The 20,613-nt window shown below is 43.7% G+C and overlaps 2 protein-coding genes and 2 long non-coding RNA genes across 6 annotated transcripts; 2 read left to right on the top strand and 2 right to left on the bottom strand.

Annotated features, from left to right (window-relative positions):
- Positions 1–1,448: 1,448 nt before the first annotated feature.
- On the bottom strand, positions 1,449–4,926 carry LOC144383768 (uncharacterized). The gene is made up of 2 exons (XR_013451200.1): positions 4,451–4,926; positions 1,449–2,409 (listed from the first exon to the last, which is right to left on the bottom strand). It is a non-coding gene; the product is annotated as an uncharacterized LOC144383768 (long non-coding RNA).
- On the top strand, positions 4,152–6,937 carry LOC120809240 (zona pellucida sperm-binding protein 3). Of its 2 annotated transcripts, none has more exons than XM_078083011.1 (9): positions 4,152–4,198; positions 4,485–4,792; positions 5,004–5,122; positions 5,401–5,504; positions 5,803–5,980; positions 6,083–6,200; positions 6,284–6,366; positions 6,440–6,528; positions 6,804–6,937. In XM_078083011.1, the coding sequence occupies exons 1-9, from the start codon at positions 4,153–4,155 to the stop codon at positions 6,875–6,877; spliced, it is 1,119 nt and encodes a 372-aa protein (XP_077939137.1). In that variant the 5' UTR covers position 4,152; the 3' UTR covers positions 6,878–6,937. The 2 variants fall into 2 exon arrangements, with proteins under 2 accessions (XP_077939137.1, XP_040018842.1); XM_040162908.2 differs by having other exon boundaries at positions 4,195–4,374.
- Positions 6,714–10,445, bottom strand: LOC144383767 (uncharacterized). The gene is made up of 2 exons (XR_013451199.1): positions 10,194–10,445; positions 6,714–7,827 (listed from the first exon to the last, which is right to left on the bottom strand). It is a non-coding gene; the product is annotated as an uncharacterized LOC144383767 (long non-coding RNA).
- Positions 9,844–20,093, top strand: LOC120809239 (ceramide kinase). Of its 2 annotated transcripts, XM_040162905.2 has the most exons (14): positions 9,856–10,243; positions 10,870–10,908; positions 11,860–11,991; positions 12,430–12,552; positions 12,633–12,758; positions 12,838–12,904; positions 13,058–13,203; positions 14,066–14,140; positions 14,793–14,945; positions 15,583–15,688; positions 15,961–16,040; positions 16,542–16,747; positions 16,875–17,089; positions 17,207–20,093. In XM_040162905.2, exons 1-14 carry the CDS (start codon positions 10,105–10,107, stop codon positions 17,292–17,294), a joined length of 1,695 nt encoding a protein of 564 aa, XP_040018839.1. In that variant the 5' UTR covers positions 9,856–10,104; the 3' UTR covers positions 17,295–20,093. The 2 variants fall into 2 exon arrangements, with proteins under 2 accessions (XP_040018840.1, XP_040018839.1); XM_040162906.2 differs by lacking the exon at positions 10,870–10,908 and having other exon boundaries at positions 9,844–10,243.
- The last annotated feature ends 520 nt before the right edge of the window (positions 20,094–20,613 follow it).

The following is a 20,613-nucleotide window of genomic DNA, read 5'->3' as shown; positions in this document are numbered from 1 at the left end:
AAAAAAACAAGTGAAAAATAAGAAAATGGCGGGGGAATTTTTTTTTCCCTAATTATGCAGTCCATTAATAATGTTAATTCATCTGTGTGTGTATTATTTCATGCCAATATAACGATGAACAATGTGTCCCCCCCAGGCTTCTAAGCTGATTGGAGCAGGAGGTTATGACGGACAGTTAAAGGTCCAGTTTGCAGGATTTGGCAACCTAGGATGCATCTAATCATCAAATATCAAAGAGACACAAAGGAGACGGGACCAACGTTCCAACGACGTCCCCGTCCTCCCCGTCACCACTGACATTTGATTGACAAGTGGTTTTTTGACACATTTCATCTCAACATGACTCAGAGCGTCTCTCCTGGAAGCGGCCTGACGCCCCAGCGTGAGCACGGTCAGACGGACGCAGGGTCGGTCGAAGTCACGACTGGACGACAAGCTACTAAAATATTAATGACCCCTTCATACCAGAGCTAATCAGAAATAAGTTTCTTATCAGACGTGAAATGGAAACAGCTGTCAGACCAATCGTCTATTTATTAGATAGCTTTATATTTAACATCTCAGTCAAAGTGTGCATTATTACCGACTGTTAATCAGCAATTAACAAGTCGGTCCCAGAGCGGCCGTTTGTTCCATCGGGCTCCGCAGCCAATAAGCAGCATAAGATGTTAAAATATGTAGCTTCACTTTACGAGACCGCATCAGCACAACTTCATCGCAGTCCAAGAAGACATCTAACGTCGGGGTGCAGGACAGACGGGATTAATAAAGCATCCGTGCATGAGAGAACAAGACTGAGGGCTTAATACCATGCTCATATTTGTTGAATAAGAAGCGTATTAATAATAATAATCATAGTTTATATTTAAATAGAACATTTTATACAGTCAAGTTAAATATGTAAATGAAAACAGAAAACTGAGACAGAGTGGGTCAAGGCCTGAGTAGGCTGGTTTGGCCCAGTTCACATTGGATTTAGACTCCATAAAACTGGGTGTAGGGTCACAAGACACTGTTTGATGGGGTGAATCTCTGTGTGAACGGCGCCGAAGGAGCTCATTCGGGGGGTGTTTTATTGAGGGTGGAGGTCCGCAGACGGCCACGGCCCCGGCTATCTATCACGCCTGACAGGGATGTTATTGTTTGTGAGTGACGGACAAGGAGGGGAAAATAAACGTAAAAATCGAGCCGTGGAGAAATGAAAAAGCGGAGATGGAGAGCTGTCAGACGGCATAATGCATCGTCATCTTCATCGCTCGCCTATCAAAGCGTTTGAACCGACACTTTTCACTTCTTGTGGCTTTGTCTCTGCTGTGGAAAGAAGCTTCTGATGTAAAAGGTTTCTCCCAAAACTTGGGAATTTGACTTGGCGGTTGGTGCATAACATAAGACAAGACAATGGACAACAAGACAGGTAAGACAACATAGTGCAAGAACAACAATAGGAATTTCAGTTAAAAATAAAAAGTAAAAAATGTTTAATTGTTTAAAATTAAGTGCACCAGCGAACAGAAAGCAACAAGTGAAAGTGACGAGCGTATGTAGAGTGTGAAGGGAATGACCGGTGGGCTGTCGGTCAGTGGGGACTCGGGAAGAAACTGTTGGTGTGGCGGGAGGTCTTGGTCCCAATGGACACCAGATGGTCAGACTCCCACCTGTAGGCGGACTCATCCCCACCAGAGATCAGTCCAATGAGGGTGGTGTCATCCGCAAACTTCAGGAGCTTGAACATCAAACACTCTGAGCAGCTGCAAGCCCGGCAGGTGGAGCGCGAGTCCGGTTCGATCCACAAAGCCACCTCTCTGTGAAGCACAAAATGCAGAAAAGTCTTGGCGTGCGAGAGCCATGAACCGGCCTGTTTTCCTCTCCTACGGCGTCTCACCGCGAGTAAAGGTGAGCGCACCTTTGACTAGAATGTCCAGTAATTCCGCAGAAGACAGAAGAAAAGTTGGAAGTAACTCTGCTGGAGTTGTTCCCCGGATGTTCATGGGCTCATCTCTGAACAAAGAGCTCCAGGAATCCCAACAGAAAACAGAATTAACAACAAAAAGGACAAGAAACAAACAGCATCGTCGTACCGAGGCAGCCATCCGCGGCACCATCTTAGATCTCAGATGTTCATCCTCATTCCATTTTATTCAGGAATCGACTCCTCTTTGTCTCTCACACAACTAAAGACTCAGAGCTGAAATGTGTTTTGACTCCTCGGAGGTCTAGAAGGAGTCGACGTTGGGGAGGCTAAACATCCCTCCCTTCTTCTTCTTCTGCTCCGCCCGGACTTCCTGTCTCTTTTTATCGTGCTCTGCAGTTCATCTCCAACATGTCAGACGTTCTTCTGCACCTCCGAGGACGAAAGCTTCTAGACAAGCCCACGCAGCGGGAGGCTTCTGGAAGCAGCTCGTGGGGTTTCTGGTTGGAGGAGGCATCAGCATGATGATGATGATGGTGATGGGAAGGAATTCAGATGATTCTTAAGCATGGAACTCAAATTTTACTTTTTCTGTGATTATTTCCTTGGATATTTTACTGATCATCTCACTAATGTTTAACCCCTTCTCAGACATTTATTTGTATGTGTATTTATTTAGAATTTTTACAGTTTTTTTTCCAGTAGTTTCTCTTTCTCTCAAATGTTTTATTCTTTGTTTCTATTGATTTCCTTTTTGTTTAAAATTAAGAATTAGCATTGCTTTTTGTGTTTGGTGATGGAGAATATGATTTAAAGTATTTTTCTGAAGTCACTAGTTGGACAGCAGAGGAGGAAGAGTGGCAGGAATGTTATTATGGGATGTATGGTGGAGGTCAGAGGTCAAACAGGAAGCGCAGCGCTCAGCAGATTCCCCAACAGCGCTTGCTTGTCTTCTGACGACCTTTGACCCAACCTGTCCTGTCCACCACGTCCCCATAATGTCTTCGTTGACTAATACTCACACAATGTTGGATACAACTTTGAACCCTTTTTTGACATGTATATATAAGTTGATGTTCGTTGAGTTTCATCCCAGCAGAGTTTTGTCGTCTAAAAAACTCTCTTTCTCATCAAGGTCAAAACCTGCTGCCATCATCATCATTAACAAACTGCTTTGTGTTCGAAAACGGAGAGAAAACCAAAACCGCCACTTCGCATAAAAATATCCCAACATTAAACTTAAAGGACTGAACCATTCACACACAGACACACTCTGGCTGTTAGCGGTTAATAAATGAAGGAAATGAGCAGAGAGACCTCATTAACATCAGTGAAGGTGAGCAGCTAACACGCCAGGAGGCTACTGCTGTTCACACACTAAACCTTCTCAAAAATATGTATATAGATTTAACTATATACAGATTATATATATATATGTATTTTTTTTAGGGGTTTTATTGGATAATCAATAATATTCATACATTTAGCTGCTCCAGATATATTATTAATACTTTTCTTTAATAGGTTACTGATAATTTGGATGATATACTTTTTGGAATATTATTGGATATTTAAGAATATTCTTCAGGTAGGTAAGTCTTCGTTTATGGGTGGTGGACAAATGTCCTAATATTTTACACATTTGTCTCCAAATATTTGACTATTTAATGCATTTTGGATCCTAGACTTAATCTAGTATGAAACCATTGTGCGTGTGTGTGTGTGTGTGTGTTAGCATGAGTATTGTGACCTTGGCTGGACTAATTATCTCCATGGAGGACACGTGAGGGAGAGCACGTTTTTCTACTTCTAATGATTCATAAACAATTTTAAGAGGACAAACTCCATCAGGACCATAATTACCCTGTGACACACACACAAATGCATACACAGGCTTCACACAAAAATCTGTAACACAGCCGTATAAGTATTGCAGAAAAGGGATGTTGACATCTTACACCAGAGACCATTGTCATGGAGGCTGAGGAGGAGTCGGCCTCAAGTTCACCGCTAAATCTTTCAAATACTTTCTCTCACTGTCAAGGATGAGCCTGCATGCTTGATTGCGTTCAAAGATATGAAGACTATGACATGTGGAGTAAAGAGTCGCTCCATCAGAGTTGGCATCTTTGCAGACTTTAGATTTAAAGTTCTGTGTGTTTTGCATCCAGCTAAAGCAAGTCAGCTTATTGCAGGTGAACGAGGCCCAGCTGGGGAGCAATCAAGCCAATCAACCGGGGGGAATGGAGGAGCCAAAACCAACCCTACAAAGCCTGATCTGCTGCCCGGGTTAGTGTGTTGCAAATCAGAGGAAACTCAGAATATTCACTTCAGCATGGCGGTGTCCACCACAATTGTTTTATGCCTTTTCTTTGGAGCCTTTTCAGCTGCGCAGGACTTCAAGTGGAAGACTCACTTGGCTCAAAGCAGGTCTGGAGCCCAGAGACCAAACCAACACCCTCCAGGTGTTTTTTGTGTTGTGTGTTTTTTTCAGAGCTCCTTTAGGAATGAAGACTGAGTGGTTGTCCTTGAAATGCTTACATTTTCAAAAATTTGACTGACTTGTCTCTCCCAGCTCCGCTCCAGAAGAAGCAGTCTCAGGAGGAACCTTTGTCCTGGAGGTATCCAGAGCACCCGGCTGAGGAGGAGCCTCGGTTCCCTCCGGAGTTCGAGTCCAAGGTTCCGTCGGCGGCGGAAAGTGTCACAGCCATCTGCGGGGAGAACTTTGTCTGGGTGGAGGCCAAGAAGGACCTGCTGGGGATTGGCAAACCTATCCTGTCTGCAGACCTCACGCTGGGCGGATGTCCCGCCACTAGGAATGACCCGGAGAGCCCGGTCCTGCTCTTTGAGTCCCCGCTCCATGGATGCGGCAGCCACCTGCTGGTGAGGGGGTCAATGTGAGCGGATGAGACTGTCATTGTGTTTTGCACATTAAAGGCTTTCAGTTATTTAAGCAGACCTGATGAATAATTTCAGTATTTATTGAGGCTGATCCTTTGAGCTCTTCTTTTGGTCTCCACCAACTCCTGATGGAGGTGTTGGTTTGTTTAAACTGAGTTTGTGTGAACGGTAACATATTTGTTTTCCTCTTCAGATGTCTGAGGACTCGTTCATCTATGTCTTCACGCTCCTCTACTCTCCCAGTCCTTTGGGGTCCACTCAAATCATCCGAGCCAGAGACGTCACCATCACCATCCAGTGTCACTACCACAGGTCAGAGTTTACAAGACTGAACCAGATTTTTTTTTTTTTTTTTTTGAAAGGTCTATCCTGATATTGTACACACTTGGTACTGAATTACTCGTTATTGGGTTCTTTATCTATGATGTCATTCAGTTGCTGTATTCGTTAATGTGAGTTGGTGTCTGAATTATGTAGTACACTGGTATTTTCATCTGCTTCTTTTAACCAAACTACACACTTTGCCTCAGTCTCCTGATGTTCTAGAGAGCGTGGCGTTTAACCCTCTTTGCTCTGGCTAACTGTTTTAGGAAGCAGGATGTGAGCAGCGCGGTGTTGACTCCGACCTTGAGTCCCTTCATTCACTCTACTGCCTCGGCAGATCAGCTGTACTTCTCCATCAAACTCCTGACCGGTGGGTTGCTTCCCTGGTAGCGGGTCTGAGACCCTACGAGATTTGCCCAAGACTGTTTACCCATCGTTAAGTTCTGTCATTTTGTTTTGAAATGCCAGTAAGGCAAGCTTTGGTAAACTACATAGTTTAGCAGGACGATTCTTCCTTTTAAGTATCGGATGACTAGTTTAGTCCAAATTTTAACCAGTTAATTCTACGCTATAATATGTAGTGTAAATGTTACTGAAAATATCTGGTTCAGTTGGTCGGACGCCATAATGCTTTGCTGTTAACTCGTCGTTCTGCCCTCACTCCTCAGATGATTGGCAGTCCTCTCGTTCGTCCGCTGAGTTCTTCTTGGGAGACATGATGAAGTTTGAGGTATCGGTCAGACAGTTTCACCACGTCCCGGTCAGAGTGACTGTGGACCACTGCGTGGCCACGGTGCTCCCTCACGTCGACACCGTTCCTCGCTACGTCTTCCTGGGAAATAGGGGGTGAGTCTACCTGAGATGCTCTTCATTATGAAACCTGGCTTATCCTCCCAAGCGGATTATTAAATCCATTTGAGGTTCACTGGCGTTTTGTGTTGCGCTCAGGTGTCTGTTCGACAGTCAGCTAACTGGCTCCAGCTCTCGGTTCCTGCCTCGGTCGCAGAACGAGAAACTGCAGTTCCAGGTGGAGGCCTTCAAATTCCAGCAGGACAACAACGGCGTGGTGAGACGTGACTATCTCCTGCCTATTCGAATTAACCCGGTTTCTACAAATTGTACTAAACCCCGCCCCTCATGTCCATGCAGCTCTACATCACCTGCAACGTGAGGGCCACGGTAGCCGCAGTAGGTGTTGATGCCACCAACAAGGCCTGCTCCTTCTCCAACGGGTGAGACTCCCTGTAGGCATAAACCGCTTTCTTGGTGTGACTGGATTATAAGAGGTGGCGCTTTGTTCGACAGGTGGAGGGAGGCCAGTGGCAACCATAAAGCCTGTAGCTGCTGTGACTCAGACTGTGGCACAGGAGGCAAAGGTCATGTGACTAAGACTGGTAAGTGGACGCCACAACCAGATGGATCTGTTATTATATTTTACCCTGCACATCCTGGTTGAACCGGACTCTGTGTTTGACTATAATATGAATGATGGTTCAACAGCATTTGAAATAATGCAGTTAAAATTAAAGTTCTGAGCAATTTTGAAGATTAGGTCTGAAATATTTTCCTTATGACAGTTAATTAATGGAGAGTTTTATTTTAAAATGAGCCATTAATATTTATGGTAACCTTTTTGAATTTAATGTTTATAAACTGCTCTTTGCTACAGGAGCTCAGTGGGAAGAGGAGCGAGCCGTGGGACCGATCACAGTGAGGGAGAAACCTCTATGGCAAGCTAACTAGAACATTTAAGATGTGGATGAGAGTAAAACTTGTACTGAGAATAAATTAAGTGCTAAAAGTTTGAAAGGGCACAAGTTTCTATGTCACTCTTTATGAAATGGGTCAAACTAACTTCTAATGCTGGTTTAAATGGCGCCATGCATGGCACCGTATTACATCACATGATCTGCTCTGCAGCAGTTATTTGTCTCTAGTCCTGTGACCAGAGTAGAGCGTAAGTCTTAATACAGTTCATGGATCTCAATGATGAAATGGGGCAAAAACCTGGTCAATGTGCAGCTCCATCGCCTCTTTCAAATGACTGCAAACCACAACTTGTTGTCTGTGCGTCAGATGCTGCTGGATTTGGTTTCTTCAGAGAACCTGACTGCAGCTCTGCTTCACTCACACAAACTTTACCTTAAAGAAATGTGGCCTCAAGTCCTCTTCGTAAGGGAGGGTGGAATGACTTGGAGTAATTCCATAGTGGTATTAGCAACAGTCCTGCTTTCAAAATGTAACTTTAATTGTTATGTCCTGTGAGTCTGGTCTCCATCACTGCATCATATTCTGGGATCAAACGTTGTATCGAACCTGGTATTTCTCAAGAACACACGTTTAAACTCCTTCAGTTTATCATAAACACAGTTGCCGTATGTTGGGTTAAATCAAAAGAGTAAAGTTAAACTCTGACAAATACTTTGTCAGCGTACGTGCCTTCGACTGTGTATGTTGAGTTTGTTCCATCCCTTACAGCGGTACTTCCACATGTGGATTGTGTGAGCGGGTCTTTTGACCTCCTAATGACTTTTGACTTTGTCTGACCTGTTCACGCTGCGGTGAGTTTACTCTACCGGGTCAGCTGCTCTGCCTCCTCGCCAGTAGTCAATCCCCACCACGTCCGATGAATCGTCCACCACGAGCTCCCTGACGTATTCATCCATCTCTGGCTACTGCATCTCAGGACGACCCTACCGGAAAATAGGTCATGGGGTCAAGCTTCAAAATAAGTCTTTGGCATGTGAAGAGCCATTGTGGATGGTATTTTCATCAGGATTTTATTTGGTCTGTTTTTTACTCGTGCCGTGAGCGTACAGAAGTTTCCATTTAACAACGTTGTGCCGTGAGCGTACGTACACGAGGTGCAGAGTTTATTTGTAGGATTTTTTTTTTTTTTTTTAACTAGTGTTGATCCTTTCACTTCACTGATGGTTTTGAGTATTTCCTTCTGCCATTACACACCCTGCCACAATAAAACAACTTCCACACACCATCACATGTTCCTCATGAAAAGTCTTAACTCATGTTTTCTACTGAACGAGAACCTGATTGGAAAACATATTTAATGTAATTTCCCTTTAAATAGGAGAGAATACAAAGCATTAAAAAAATCTATTTTGTATGTGGTGCTTGTTTACCCGACTTCTTTATAAATTATATTTTGCCCAACTAAAAAGGCAGACTATGATGGACAGTGAATGTCAACTTTTTTAAAATTAAGACATTTCTAGAAACTAAGTCTGAGTCGAGTAAAGTTATCTGATCCAGAGTGATTGTAGTGTTGCCAAAATAATGATGCGCAGGATTAACAAAACTATCAAGCTGACTGTGTTGCATTTAATGCTTCTTCCTGGTACTCTGGTTCAAATCCATAAAACAATTAAGAGTCGACTTTTTAACCAGAGAGGCGTTTTGGACAGGTGTTCAATTAAATTTGAGATTTCCAATTAATGTGATTTGATATATTCATGCCTTCCAGAGTCGGGAGAATTGAGCCGGTTTGAGTTGAGATTAACGGCGGTTTGAACCTATTGGTTCAAATTGAGCGCATATACACACACACTGAGTGAAGCTGCAGCGTCACCTGCAGTCTCTGAATGACATCACAGCCCCCCAAAAAATGGAAGTAGCTTTCCAGTCCTGGAGATTGTCTTTGGAAACATTGAGTTTGTCCAGTTCAAAAAGAGAGACGTTTCCAACAATTATCACGAAAACTATTTGTTCTCACAAATGGAAAAAAAAAGTGTGATATTTTGTCACCTAGGTCTAAAGAAAATAATCAGATAAAACAATGAGATAAAACCTTTAAAACCTCCCAATTTGAATTAAACCTTTAGTCCTAAAACGTTTTATATTACAAAGCTACGTCAAAGTAATTATGCAGAATATTCAGGCAGGTGAAATAGATTATATTACTCATTATTAATGTATTAATATAAAACTTGATTTCAATGTCGTATTTGTCTTGGATGGATCTTGGATTATAAATGATTTCCTATGTTTTAAGGCTGGCGCATGCTTCTGCGTCGTTGCGTCAACGCACTCGTTTCAATTCATGGTTCTAAAAGTCTTGCGTGTGTTGCAGAGCATAGGGGCCCTGTTCTTCCTCTCACTGGAACCGTAAGACGACGTAATGACGTGCAGGACACGCACGCCACACATTCCTGACGCGTTCAAGTGCTGTATACAATGTTGGAGGTATGACTTATTTTGAGTAAACACAAAGAACCAATTAGTGAGAAGGGATCGCATGTCGCTCTCTTATACATGTAAAAACTTATATAAAATCTTGGTATGTATGTTTTCTCAGAAAGTGTAGGATCCATTATGACATTTTTTAAAACTCGACTGTCGCAAAAAGTTAACCTTTTTTAGATTCCCACTGAACACAGATATGTTTAAAGCAAAAATGTTGATATATTGAAATTAATTACTTTTTCAATAACACAATTTTTTTAATACTATCCAAAAGAAACGTATTGTAATTCGCTTGGGATAAATGTGTTGTATGTAATATAGGTACATTGTCGTCAAAAAAAAGTTTTGAAATCAGTTCACCGACCAAAAACCATCCAAACATAGACTTGATATTTAATCCAAGTTTAGCATCTATTTTTCTTGTAATTATGTGTTCAAGTCCCACAAACAAAATAAATAGATTAATTACGAAGTACAAAGAAACTGATTTTTTGAGCATTACGTGAACGCAACACCAGAGTCCTCCTACTTCCGGTAGGAAAACCGCTATCTGTCAGAGAAAAACATCACGGCCAAATTCCGCTACTCGGACGCACTTCGTACTGCGGACGTCCCCGTTTGCTAGTGACATTCGGTTGTTGTTGTTGTTGCTGTTGTCTCCGACGCACACACAGAAAAAACATGGCCGGACAAAGGTAACCGACTCCCCCCCCCGGTCCCCCCCCTCACAACCCCCCTTCCCCGGGCAGAAGCACCGGCGACGGACGCAGATGGAGAGGCCAGGCAGGCTGCTGCTGCTGTCCGAGCTCCGCGTCGGGAACGCGGCGTGCGACGTGAGCCTGTGCCGGTCTCTGCTGACCTGGAAGAGGCGGAGCTCCTCCGGCCCGGTGTACCACCCGTTCAGACCCAGTAAGACCCGATGACGCGCCCGCTCCTGTCCGCCGGACCGTCGGCCTCCTTGAAAACATCCCGCGCGATACACTAAAGGGACAGACAGAGGACACACACATGGCAGACAGAGGTCACACTGAGGACCGACACGGGACACACTGAGGACAGACATAGGACACACACACACACACACGTTGGTGTGCTGAACATCACACAATGAGCCAGACGTGACACATCCGGGTTACATAACAGACAACACGGCGCGTGGAGGTCACAGGGGGCTTTGTTCTTTTTATACTCATCTATGTACACTTTTAAATTACATTTGGACAAAGACGTTAATGTTTATACTTATATCCGCTCAAACTCGCTCTTTTTTCCTTTTTGTTTTTTTATTTTCTAATTAAGTACTTGTACAACTGAGAGTCGCCAACAAGCAGTAGTGTTGTTAAGTACAGCTTTCAGGTACTTGTACTTTAATATTTCCGTTTCGTGGTACTACTACTTTTTCCAATGGCCTACAAATCAGAGAAGAATGCTCTTCTCTCTCTAGGAATACTCTCTAAAAATTCTCTTTTATAACTTCAGGTACTCTGCAGGTTCCAATTGATTTGTACAAAAGGTACCTTGTGGTTCTCCTGCAGGGTTTTGTGTTCTTTGGTTCCCTTGGCGACCAGACTCAGGTAGGACACTCCCACAATGCATTGGGCCGCCTCCGTGTGGAGTTGAGATTGTGGTGCTGCTGTTTTATTTTGTTCCTGTTAAACATGTTTTCTGTGTTTTGACGGTTGATCTGTGAGCCCAAACTGAGCCGGCAGTTATGTCCCACGGTGTTGAACGCCATTAAAGAAAATTACCTCTTAATAAACAACAACCTGACTACTCTCAAACTGCTACAATTAGACTTCATTCATTTTTCTGGACTTTCGTGCCATCAAAACTCACATTTTGGAATATAACTGCTGTTTTCAGAGAAGTAGAAGTTGGAGATATCCATCAGCATGGCGTCCTCCCGCTGCTGCTGGATCTGTGTTGGTTGTTTGGACGCGTAGTTTTGTTGTTTAGATTCCTGTGCTGATTCTTTCGGAAGCGGATCCGGTTTTATCAGATGTTCCTCCGGAGGAACCCTTAAATACTATTCCCTCTCTGGTGTTCATACACAGTCACAGGAGTAATGTTCCCCTCAGTTTGAACTTGTGGCGTTACAAGTAGTTGAATGTTTTATGTTGAACATTGTATCCTGTTAACATTCAACAACAACAACAGCTTGTTCTCCTTGTGGCGGCGTGAGTTCTCTCTGGGTTCTTCACACATCCCCAAAACATGCAACTTTGGTTATTCAAAGGCCTGTAATAGGTTTGGATGTGAGACATCTGCTTATGTAAGTCTGGATATGCGCTCATAATGTGGGCGCCATGGAGATCTGAATGAGAATGTGTTTGCACATCTGGTTTCACTTCACTTCAGAAAGCCCAAAACGGATCTCACTCAGTTATTAGTTCATGTTCATTCCTCCTTTAAATATCACATGACACTTGAAGCCTGTGGCTCTGATGCTCCGAAGCATCGTCTGTAGGAGAGGTGGACCCTGAAGCTAACGAGCTGTGTGCGCACGTGTGTGTGTGTACTTGCAGGTGTGTCACACAGCGTGTCAGTGTCGGAGATCATCTCCGTCAGAGAGGAAGAAGAGAGTCGAGGAAGAGACGATGGCAGCTGGAAAAAGATTAAAGAAAGAGAAGGGAAGGACTGCAGGCTGGCCTTCACAGGTAAACAGTCACAAAACACCTGGAAACGTCCTTTAGATGCATCTGGAAACACATTGAACACTTCTGGAGAAACAAAACGTCTGGAAAGGCGTCTGATCATGCACATGGAGACATACATGAAGACGTGTCTGGACGTGTACCAGGAAATACACCTCTAAACAGACATTGAAACACATGTGTAAATACATATCTAGATATACATCTGAAATACCCGGCCTGGGAAACACACCTTGAAAGACAGTAGTGGGGAAAAAAACCTCTGGAAGCAACAAAAAAGGATATTGAAAGTAGCCTTAAAACACCAATAAAACAAATGAATTCTAAAAACACGTTAACCAAGGGAACACATCTGGACAAACATCTGTGAGTGTGTGTGTGTGTGTGTGTGTGTGTGTGTGTGTGTGTGTGTGTGTGTGTGTGTGTGTGTGTCTCTCTCAGTGTTGTACGTGGAGAGGCGACAGCAGCATCGCTGGCGGTGTGCCGAGGTCACCTTCACCTGTCCAGAGGGGGCGCTGCGTCAGCACTGGGTCGGCAGCATCAGAGAGCAGCTCGCCGCCATCGGTATGACATCACCCCAACGCACGTGTGATTGCAGCCAGACACGCCGGTCACGTTGTTGTTGTTATTGTTGTTGTCTACAGCCAGCAGACCCAAACACCTGCTGGTCTACATCAACCCGTGCAGCGGGAAGCGGAAGGGGAAGCGCATCTACGAGGAGAAGGTTGCGCCTCTGTTCGCCCAGGCCGGCGTCGCCACTCAGGTCATCGGTGCGTTCCGCCTCTCCCACTTCCTGTTCCTCGGGCTTCCTGTGTTACACGTTTGATGCCTGTGTGTTTGTTGTCATAGTGACGGAGCGCGCCAATTATGCGAGGGACCACCTAAGGACGGAGGCGGAGCTAAAGAAGTTTGACGGGTGAGAGTTTAGTTTCTTCACTGACAAATTAATCGTTATGCCACGCGAATGACCCGACAAAATAAAAGTCTGTCAGGTTTCTGGTTCTCCACATTTTGTGACGTTAAACATGATGAAATAAAAAAACGACGCCTCGCCTTTGCCCCGGCTCAGGGTGGTGTGTGTCGGGGGGGACGGCATGTTCAGTGAGATCATCCACGGGCTCATCTGGAGGACGCAAATGGACGGCGGCGTGGATCCAGACAGTCCGGATGAAGCGCTGCTGCCCGGCTCGCTTCGCATTGGAATCATTCCGGCAGGTCAGAAACACCTAAATGCTGCTTTTACGATTTATTTGTTTAGTTGATTCTAAGTCCCTGAGGCGCACTGAACCTTCGAGAAGGTCGTAGGGATCGTTGGCTGAATTTAGCAGCCATCACATTGCTATGGGTGCCTGCAGTTTAAACCTCTGGGATCCAAGATTATTTTACCGAACTTTTTTTAATGCATTCAAATCTTTTTAAAAATGATATCATTTAATAAGCAGTGTGTGAATGTGAGTGTGAATGGTTGATTGTCTATATGTCATCCCTGCATGTGACGGGTGACCTGTCCATAAGTAAGTACATTATAACTAATAAGTAAATAATAGTTTCACTATTTCTATGTACAAATGCATCAGAAAGAAAGGCAGAAATATTTTTATTACATTCCATTTACACATAAAGATTTTTAAACTCATTCAAATCAATGTTCGCCTTTTAAATCCCTCAACATTTGAGTGTTTTATCATCATTATTGGAGACAGAAATGAGATATTGTGTGAAAGCCGCTACATTATAAATAAAGTGAACGAACAAACCTGATTTAAAAATGTCCGTCTGAGATGCGTACTGATGTTTGACGAAGAGCCGACAACCAATCAGAAAGCAGGACTCTCTGTTACCGGGGTGTGAATGCAGGTTCTGCATGGCCTCGTTTCTGTTGTTTCAGTTTGTTTGTGTCCTTTCGTTCTAAAAATGCTCGCAGTCATCGGGAGACAATCATTCTCTCCACATCCATCGTGCGGAAGCAGCTCGCCTGGTTAATTGGCCGCGATGCAACGTGCATATTCTAAAGGAGAATATGGATGATGTCTGAACCACCGGCCCTCACCGGAACATCGCTTTCCTGTTTTTACAGGTTCAACAGACTGCATCTGCTTCGCCACCGTGGGCGCCAACGACCCTGTGACCTCCGCGCTGCACGTCATCGTGGGTCAGTCACGCGGCCTCGCTACGCCTCGAGTGTAACACACTCTGTTGTTTGACATGTTGCACAGGGGACAAAAGGACAAAGAAGGTTTTCCTCTAGGGACACCATAACCAATAATGACTCACTCAAATGATGACACTTTGTGGTCAACAACTTGCCTCCAAGGCACATTAAAATGCTGCATAACTACACGTTTCTCACTAAAACACTCCATTGCAGAGCTAAGACGATCCAAGGATGAACCGAAAGTGCAATATATAATAGCAATAGTTTAATGTGCATAAATAGTAAAGTGATTATCTTTTGGGTTTTTGGACTTCACTTTGGGAAACTGAGATGGACGTTTTTCTTTTCTTAACTAAAGACCAACTAATGGATAGTATAACAAATAATAAATGAAGTATAGTATAATAAACAAATGGAAGATTAATCTGAAATGAATGTTTGATGGACCCTTTCTCAAATTTGCAGAAAAGGGATACATTTTTCTTTTCTCGAATTTGCATTTCCAGTTTTGCCATCTTCCAGTGTTCACATCACTTTGCTTTCTATGGTCTCCTGCTGCCATCTAGTGTTATTTAAATAATAACAACAACAACAACGTGAGATAAAAACACTTAACGAACATGGTTGGTACGTGTGTTCATGCGCTCAGGAGACTCTCAGCCGATGGACGTGTGCTCGGTCCACCACAACAGCACCTTCCTGCGATACTCTGTCTCGCTGCTGGGTTACGGTTTCTACGGCGACGTGCTGACCGACAGCGAGAGGAAGCGATGGCTGGGACCGGCCAGATACGACCTCTCAGGTAGAGATGCGAAACTAAAATACTCCAATATGTGATACTTTAAGTTGCTACAACATTGATAATCAAAAACGTTTTCCCAGTGCTCATTTAGGGAGTAACTGGTTGAGCAGTGCAAGGTTAGAGGGAAAAGCAGAAAGTGCCAACCAGGCAGACACAGGTCTGATAAGGATGAGAGTTGGAGACACACCAAGCACCATACAACACTCACGCTTTGTTCGTTATGTTCACATAATTTTAGAAGACCACACATTGTATGTGATTGGATCTTTGGTGTGGCGGGAGGACCTGCTCCTCCTCAATGCCAGTTTAGGGCCAATAGAATTTTTTTCTTTTATATCTAACAAGAAATACAAAATGTAATGTTCTTCCTGATGTTAGTCAGTTGTTCTTCCGGCCTGCGGGCCGACCGAAAGTGCTGCTGCCTTTGCAAACGCAGCGCTGATACTTGACCTGTGATCTGACAAATAAATCTACCAGAACGAGAAAGTTGTTTGGCTGAATCCTTCCAGATATCCCTAACCGGGCTTCCAATTTTTGATCATGTTTGCGCTTTCTTTCAACATCTTATTGGTTTTGTTGCCCCCTGTGGACAGAAGTGGTATTGCCTCCCTCTAACCCCTGTGACTTGTGTCTCCAGGGGTGAAGATGTTCCTCACTCATCACTACTACGAAGGAACGGTGTCGTACCTGCCGGCCAGAGGCATCAAAGGAACGCCGCGGGACGCAGCCCGGTGTCGATCCGGGTGAGACTTCCAGTAGAGGTTGTGTGTGTGGGGGGGAGGCAGCCACTTTGCAGACAGGAAGAGTAAACTATTTCCTGCCATGGGCTCATTGCGTGACACGCACAGAACTTATTTGGTTCTAGTCAGGATTCAGTTAGCCAGCATTTCAGTAGTTAGAACTGAATTCAGTGATGTTGTGCTAATGAATTGAGAGGTTTAGCAGCTAAAATTGTTAGCTCTAGTGACGTTATGTGAAGGTTGTTTTTATAGATTTATTTTCTGTACATTTACAGCTGTGTGGTTTGTCAACACAATGGGGAGCAACTTTCAGAGAAACCTGAGCGGTACGAGGTGGACGAGGCATCGGACAGCGGTGAGTCCAAAGAATCCTCATTCAGAGTTTCTAGGACACACTTAAGAAAAAATGACAGCCTTTGGATTGAGAAATCTTGTCAAACCAATAGATTTGTACTCAAAAAGTCTGACGTCAGTTCCACAAACTGGAAGCAGTTTAAAATCCACCTTACAACACATACAAAGCGGTCTGATTTTACCGTGTTACAGAATAAAAGTGGTCCATGAATGAAACCCTGGGGGATACCAAAGGATCGTCCTCACACTCAAATGCAATACACTGGATGGTTATTCAAGAGTCAATCTAATCTCTATCTAGTATCTCATCCACCTTGGATTATATTAGAGATGGATTATTATAAAATGGATGGATATATTGTCTCTCTTATTCTATTGTTCTATTGGTATTGTATTTTTTCTTTGGTCAATTACTTAAAATTCTGAAGTCAAAATCAATGTTTTCCACAATAAAAGCTAGAACAATTGAAAGTCAACAGCTGGGGGGGTGTATCGGTTATAGAAAATGACAGCGAGTGGAGGACAATCAGAGGGAAGTTCCTCGCCATAAACGCTGCCAGCATGAGCTGTGCTTGTCCCAGGAGCCCCAAAGGCCTCTCGCCCGCCGCTCACCTGGCCGACGGCACCACCGACCTCATCCTGGTCCGAAAGTGTTCGCGCTTCGACTTTCTGAGGCACCTCCTGCGGCACACCAGCAAAGACGACCAGGTAGTAGATCGTCCGTCTGGTTTCACGATGTTTCCGCATGATTGTAACAAAGAGACTGAATCTCAAGATGCCGAAAGGTGGAAGGTCTGCAGGCCTCCCCCTAACTGTCTCGTTCTGTCCGCAACAGTTTGATCTGACCTTTGTGGAGGTCCACCGGGTGCGGCGTTTCCGCTTCACGCCGCGTTACTGCCAGAGCAACTCGGACCTGGACATGAGGGAGAACGGCAAACACCAGCTCTTCAGCCAGATTTGCCGCGACCATCCGGCCTGCGGCTGTGCCCCCGCCTACAGCAGCTGGAACTGCGACGGCGAGATCCTGACCCATACGGCCATCGACGTCAGGTACCGCGACCCCCTGGGAGCCTCTTCCCGAATCCTTGTTGAATTTTTAACCCAGGAGGAATTCATTTTTTCTTTTTTAAATTTAAACACCTTCTCATTTTGTTCCCTCTTTCCCAGAGTGCATTGCCAGTTGATCAAATTGTTTGCGCGAGGGATCGAAGAGCCAATGGTGTTTGAGGACCTCCCCAATCCTTGTGCAATATAAGCCCCGCCCCCTCGGACACCGGGTTCTCCCAGTTATGCTGTTACTTAAAGATAAGATAAGCGGAAGGGAAGCAGACAGGTCTTTATTTTTCATGCTCTGACACCCGCAGACAGGAAGTGAGATTTGGTTTCCTCAAATCGTCTTTACCAAGCTTTAGAGGTATTCTCCGGAATCTCGCTGCTGTTTCAATGAAATAATCCGCGGAATGATTGACCTGGAGAGTAAAGTCTCCTCATTATATAGTGTTTTGTGCTGTAGGTCAAATTGTTTAACGGTTGCCGGGTGTCTGGCGCCGGATTTATTTTTGTTATATTGACCAGAAGCTGAGCCCTCGAGGTTAGAGTCCCGTCACAGTAACACAAATCCAGTGTTGCACTAACTCCAGTGTTAAGTAACCCAAATCCTAGTTGAATCCAGGTGTGCTATCTTTTTCTGTTATATACTCAACCGAGTCCAGATGTTTGTGTAGCAGATATTGGTCAGCTGTTACGGGCCCTGGTTCTGACTTGACCGTGGACCTGGACTTGGATCAGAAAACCTCTCTAAATCTCTGAGACTATACGTCTATGTGGCCTTTTCTATTTATTTTATTATTTTGTCTTGGTCAAGAAACGTTTTTATTCTTAAATCTTCTGACTCGCCACGGTCTCAAATTGTTTAATTTCTGCCTTTTTGACCTTGACTTGTCTTGATTCTGACCATCAAACATTGTCATAAGAGCTCGACACCTATTTGGATCTCAAAATTGTAGTTGTTCGAACTTGACTTTCAACAGCCTATCAACTCTTGATAGGCTTTTGTTTGTTATGTTTGTCGTTGTATGTTTCCATGTTCTTTATCAGGTCTGTAGGGTTTTTTCTATCTTGGGTGCTGCCGATAGGAACAGACTGGAGTTTCCATATTTATTTAGCTTATAAAAGATTAAAAATGATTACAAAAGTTGTTTTTTTAACCTGAAATGATTGTGGATCCGGAGTGATCTGTTACATGTCATGTTTTAACCTGCCAGCCATTCAAAGCCCCCCCCGTGACAACGTCGATGAAAGCGCTGCAGAGTGCAGCATAAACCTCCAAAGATAAAGATGGTGCATGAAACCAAAACGAATGTACCCTCCTCATGCCGTTAGCGAGCAGTTAGCACGCGTTAGCAAGATGTTAGCCGACATCCAGTCTTTGGATTATTGTCTGAGCACGTCGAGGCTTAGACTGACGTAGCCGCTCTGCACACATCTCCTTCCATTCTTTACTAATATATAATATAGCAGCCCTGCATTTCCTCCACTAACCCTCTAGATGGTGATCACGGTAGTTGATGTGATGCCCGAACATATTTCTGGGATGAACCCTCTAGACGAGCGATCACGTTTCCTCTCCGCGCACGTTGTCGAGCTGGACTCAAACCGACGGAGGAGGAACCCGGTAGCAGCTCCCGGTGCTGGTGAACAACCCCAATGCGCAGCTGTAGCTTTGGCCTGCACGACCCCGCTGGTCCACAATCAGCAAAGTCAGTCGAGAGGGAAAACCCGCCTCAACCCGACGCGCACTCATTCACCGAGTGTGTGTCACGTGTTGATTGATCTCTGATCGCTGTGTTGAGACAATCTGAGTCTCAAACCTCCTCGGTCGACTGGTGATCGTTAGTTGGAAGAGGAGGATAACTATTTATTTACATTTAGCACTATCATTATCATTTAATGTGCTTTTAGTATATAGTTTTAGTTTTTTGTGATGGTAGTTGGAGCTGTTAACGCTAGCCTGCTACAATGGCTTATCTTACTATGCCGCTGAGAGCTAGCTGCCGAGCTAACTGGCCGGCTACTAGCTAATGGCACGTTTCCAATTCACACAGACCCCTAGAAAAAGGCTAAGTCGCACCACAAAAAAAGTGTGCGCAAGACTTAATGCCCATCTAAACAAAAAATGCTTTTCAAGAAGCTTGGTGACGTAGCGCCGCTATCTGGTGAGCTACATGCTAACAGAAAAGAAAAGACATTGCTTTTGGTCAACCACGGGAGTTTGCATCAAAGTTCACGATCATTGAACTTGACTTGTTGCTGCAATTCTACTGGAACTAATTGATTTGACTGCATTTATAAATGCTGATGAGGCCGAGCCTTTTTCATCAGCAGCCAAGTGGGGAAAAACAACTTAATTTGAAGCCTAGTCTTGTTTATTTAGGAACACTTGGGGAAAATAACTTTTTAAAGGCCATTGTAACAATAGCGCACAGTCATACTGCTTCTCACATTAACGCATTTGAATACCCCAGTTCAACACTGTCGAGACGTTTTGAATGTCGTCTTACAAATTACATTCTCTCCAGTTAATCCACTGATTGTGTAGATATTAATAGATTTGAATTATAATTTGCAGTGGTATGATTGTACATCCTTAACATGTGTAATAGCCTTAATCATAACAAGTAGTTTGAAGATTTAACCAAATCATCTCTGGTGTTGCATCAGGTATTTTACTAACAGCATGTAGAACTTAGAATGAAGGGTTACTCTTCCAAATAATAAATCCTTTAAGTAAATTAACTTCATCTTTAAAATATGTTGTCATTAAAAAGTCCAAATTATTTTTGCAAAGGTTTCGCTCAGTGAAGCATTTGTTTTTCCAGATTTAAATCTGTAATTGACGGGTGTTATATTTATTTTCAAGACTACGGTTTAATCCGTGGAACTCTAGTTTGATCCAATGTGTCTGCTCTCAAGATGTAATCTGACCTGTAAACTGATCTTTTCCTTCTGCTGTAGCTGTTTCAATTATCAGGAATTAAAAAAATATACAATTCAACCGCTTCTTGTTTTTTTGTGAACATCTGAGAACTGAAGGGATTATAATCCCAGTGCAATCCTGCAAAGTCATCATGCTTTGTAACCATAACCCTAACCAGACCATCAGGCAGATCTTTTCTCCGCTCTTTTATGCTCGAGAGCTCATATGTTTTTGTAAAAAAGATTTGACTGACTTTCTTTCTGTGCCGTCATACCGCCGACCCCTCACCCTCTTAATCGGCCGGTAGATCAACAGAAGACTCTTCCGGCCCTTTCGCCACGTCACCACTTGATTGTCTCACAAAGGCCTTTTTTTACAATGTGCTATAATAGTAATTGATTTTTTCCCAACGACCCATATTAGGACATGTCCTTTTTATTGGACTAATTGTAATAGGATTTTTCTTTCTAGTATAAAAGTAAGCTAATGAAGGAGATTTTGAAGGACTTTATTTTCAAACCCTCCTTGAGAATGTCATAATGCTCAAGGTAAAATTATTCTGTAACAATTTCCTTTAAAAGACTATGTGAAAAAAGAT

This window comes from Gasterosteus aculeatus, chromosome X, assembly GCF_964276395.1.
Source record: "Gasterosteus aculeatus chromosome X, fGasAcu3.hap1.1, whole genome shotgun sequence".
NCBI classification, from domain to species: Eukaryota; Metazoa; Chordata; class Actinopteri; order Perciformes; family Gasterosteidae; genus Gasterosteus; species Gasterosteus aculeatus.
This window is presented reverse-complemented; position numbering and strand designations above follow the sequence as displayed.

Bases quoted from the DNA above. Each gene is read 5' to 3' on its own strand.
- LOC120809240 (XM_040162908.2), top strand. From the start codon at position 4,245: ATGGCGGTGTCCACCACAATTGTTTTATGCCTTTTCTTTGGAGCCTTT. The intron at 4,793-5,003 runs GTGAGGGGGTCA...TTTCCTCTTCAG, and splicing joins GATGCGGCAGCCACCTGCTG to ATGTCTGAGGACTCGTTCAT. The intron at 5,123-5,400 runs GTCAGAGTTTAC...TAACTGTTTTAG, and splicing joins ATCCAGTGTCACTACCACAG to GAAGCAGGATGTGAGCAGCG.
- LOC120809239 (XM_040162905.2), top strand. From the start codon at position 10,105: ATGGAGAGGCCAGGCAGGCTGCTGCTGCTGTCCGAGCTCCGCGTCGGG. The intron at 10,244-10,869 runs GTAAGACCCGAT...GTTCTCCTGCAG, and splicing joins GTACCACCCGTTCAGACCCA to GGTTTTGTGTTCTTTGGTTC. The intron at 12,905-13,057 runs GTGAGAGTTTAG...GCCCCGGCTCAG, and splicing joins GAGCTAAAGAAGTTTGACGG to GGTGGTGTGTGTCGGGGGGG.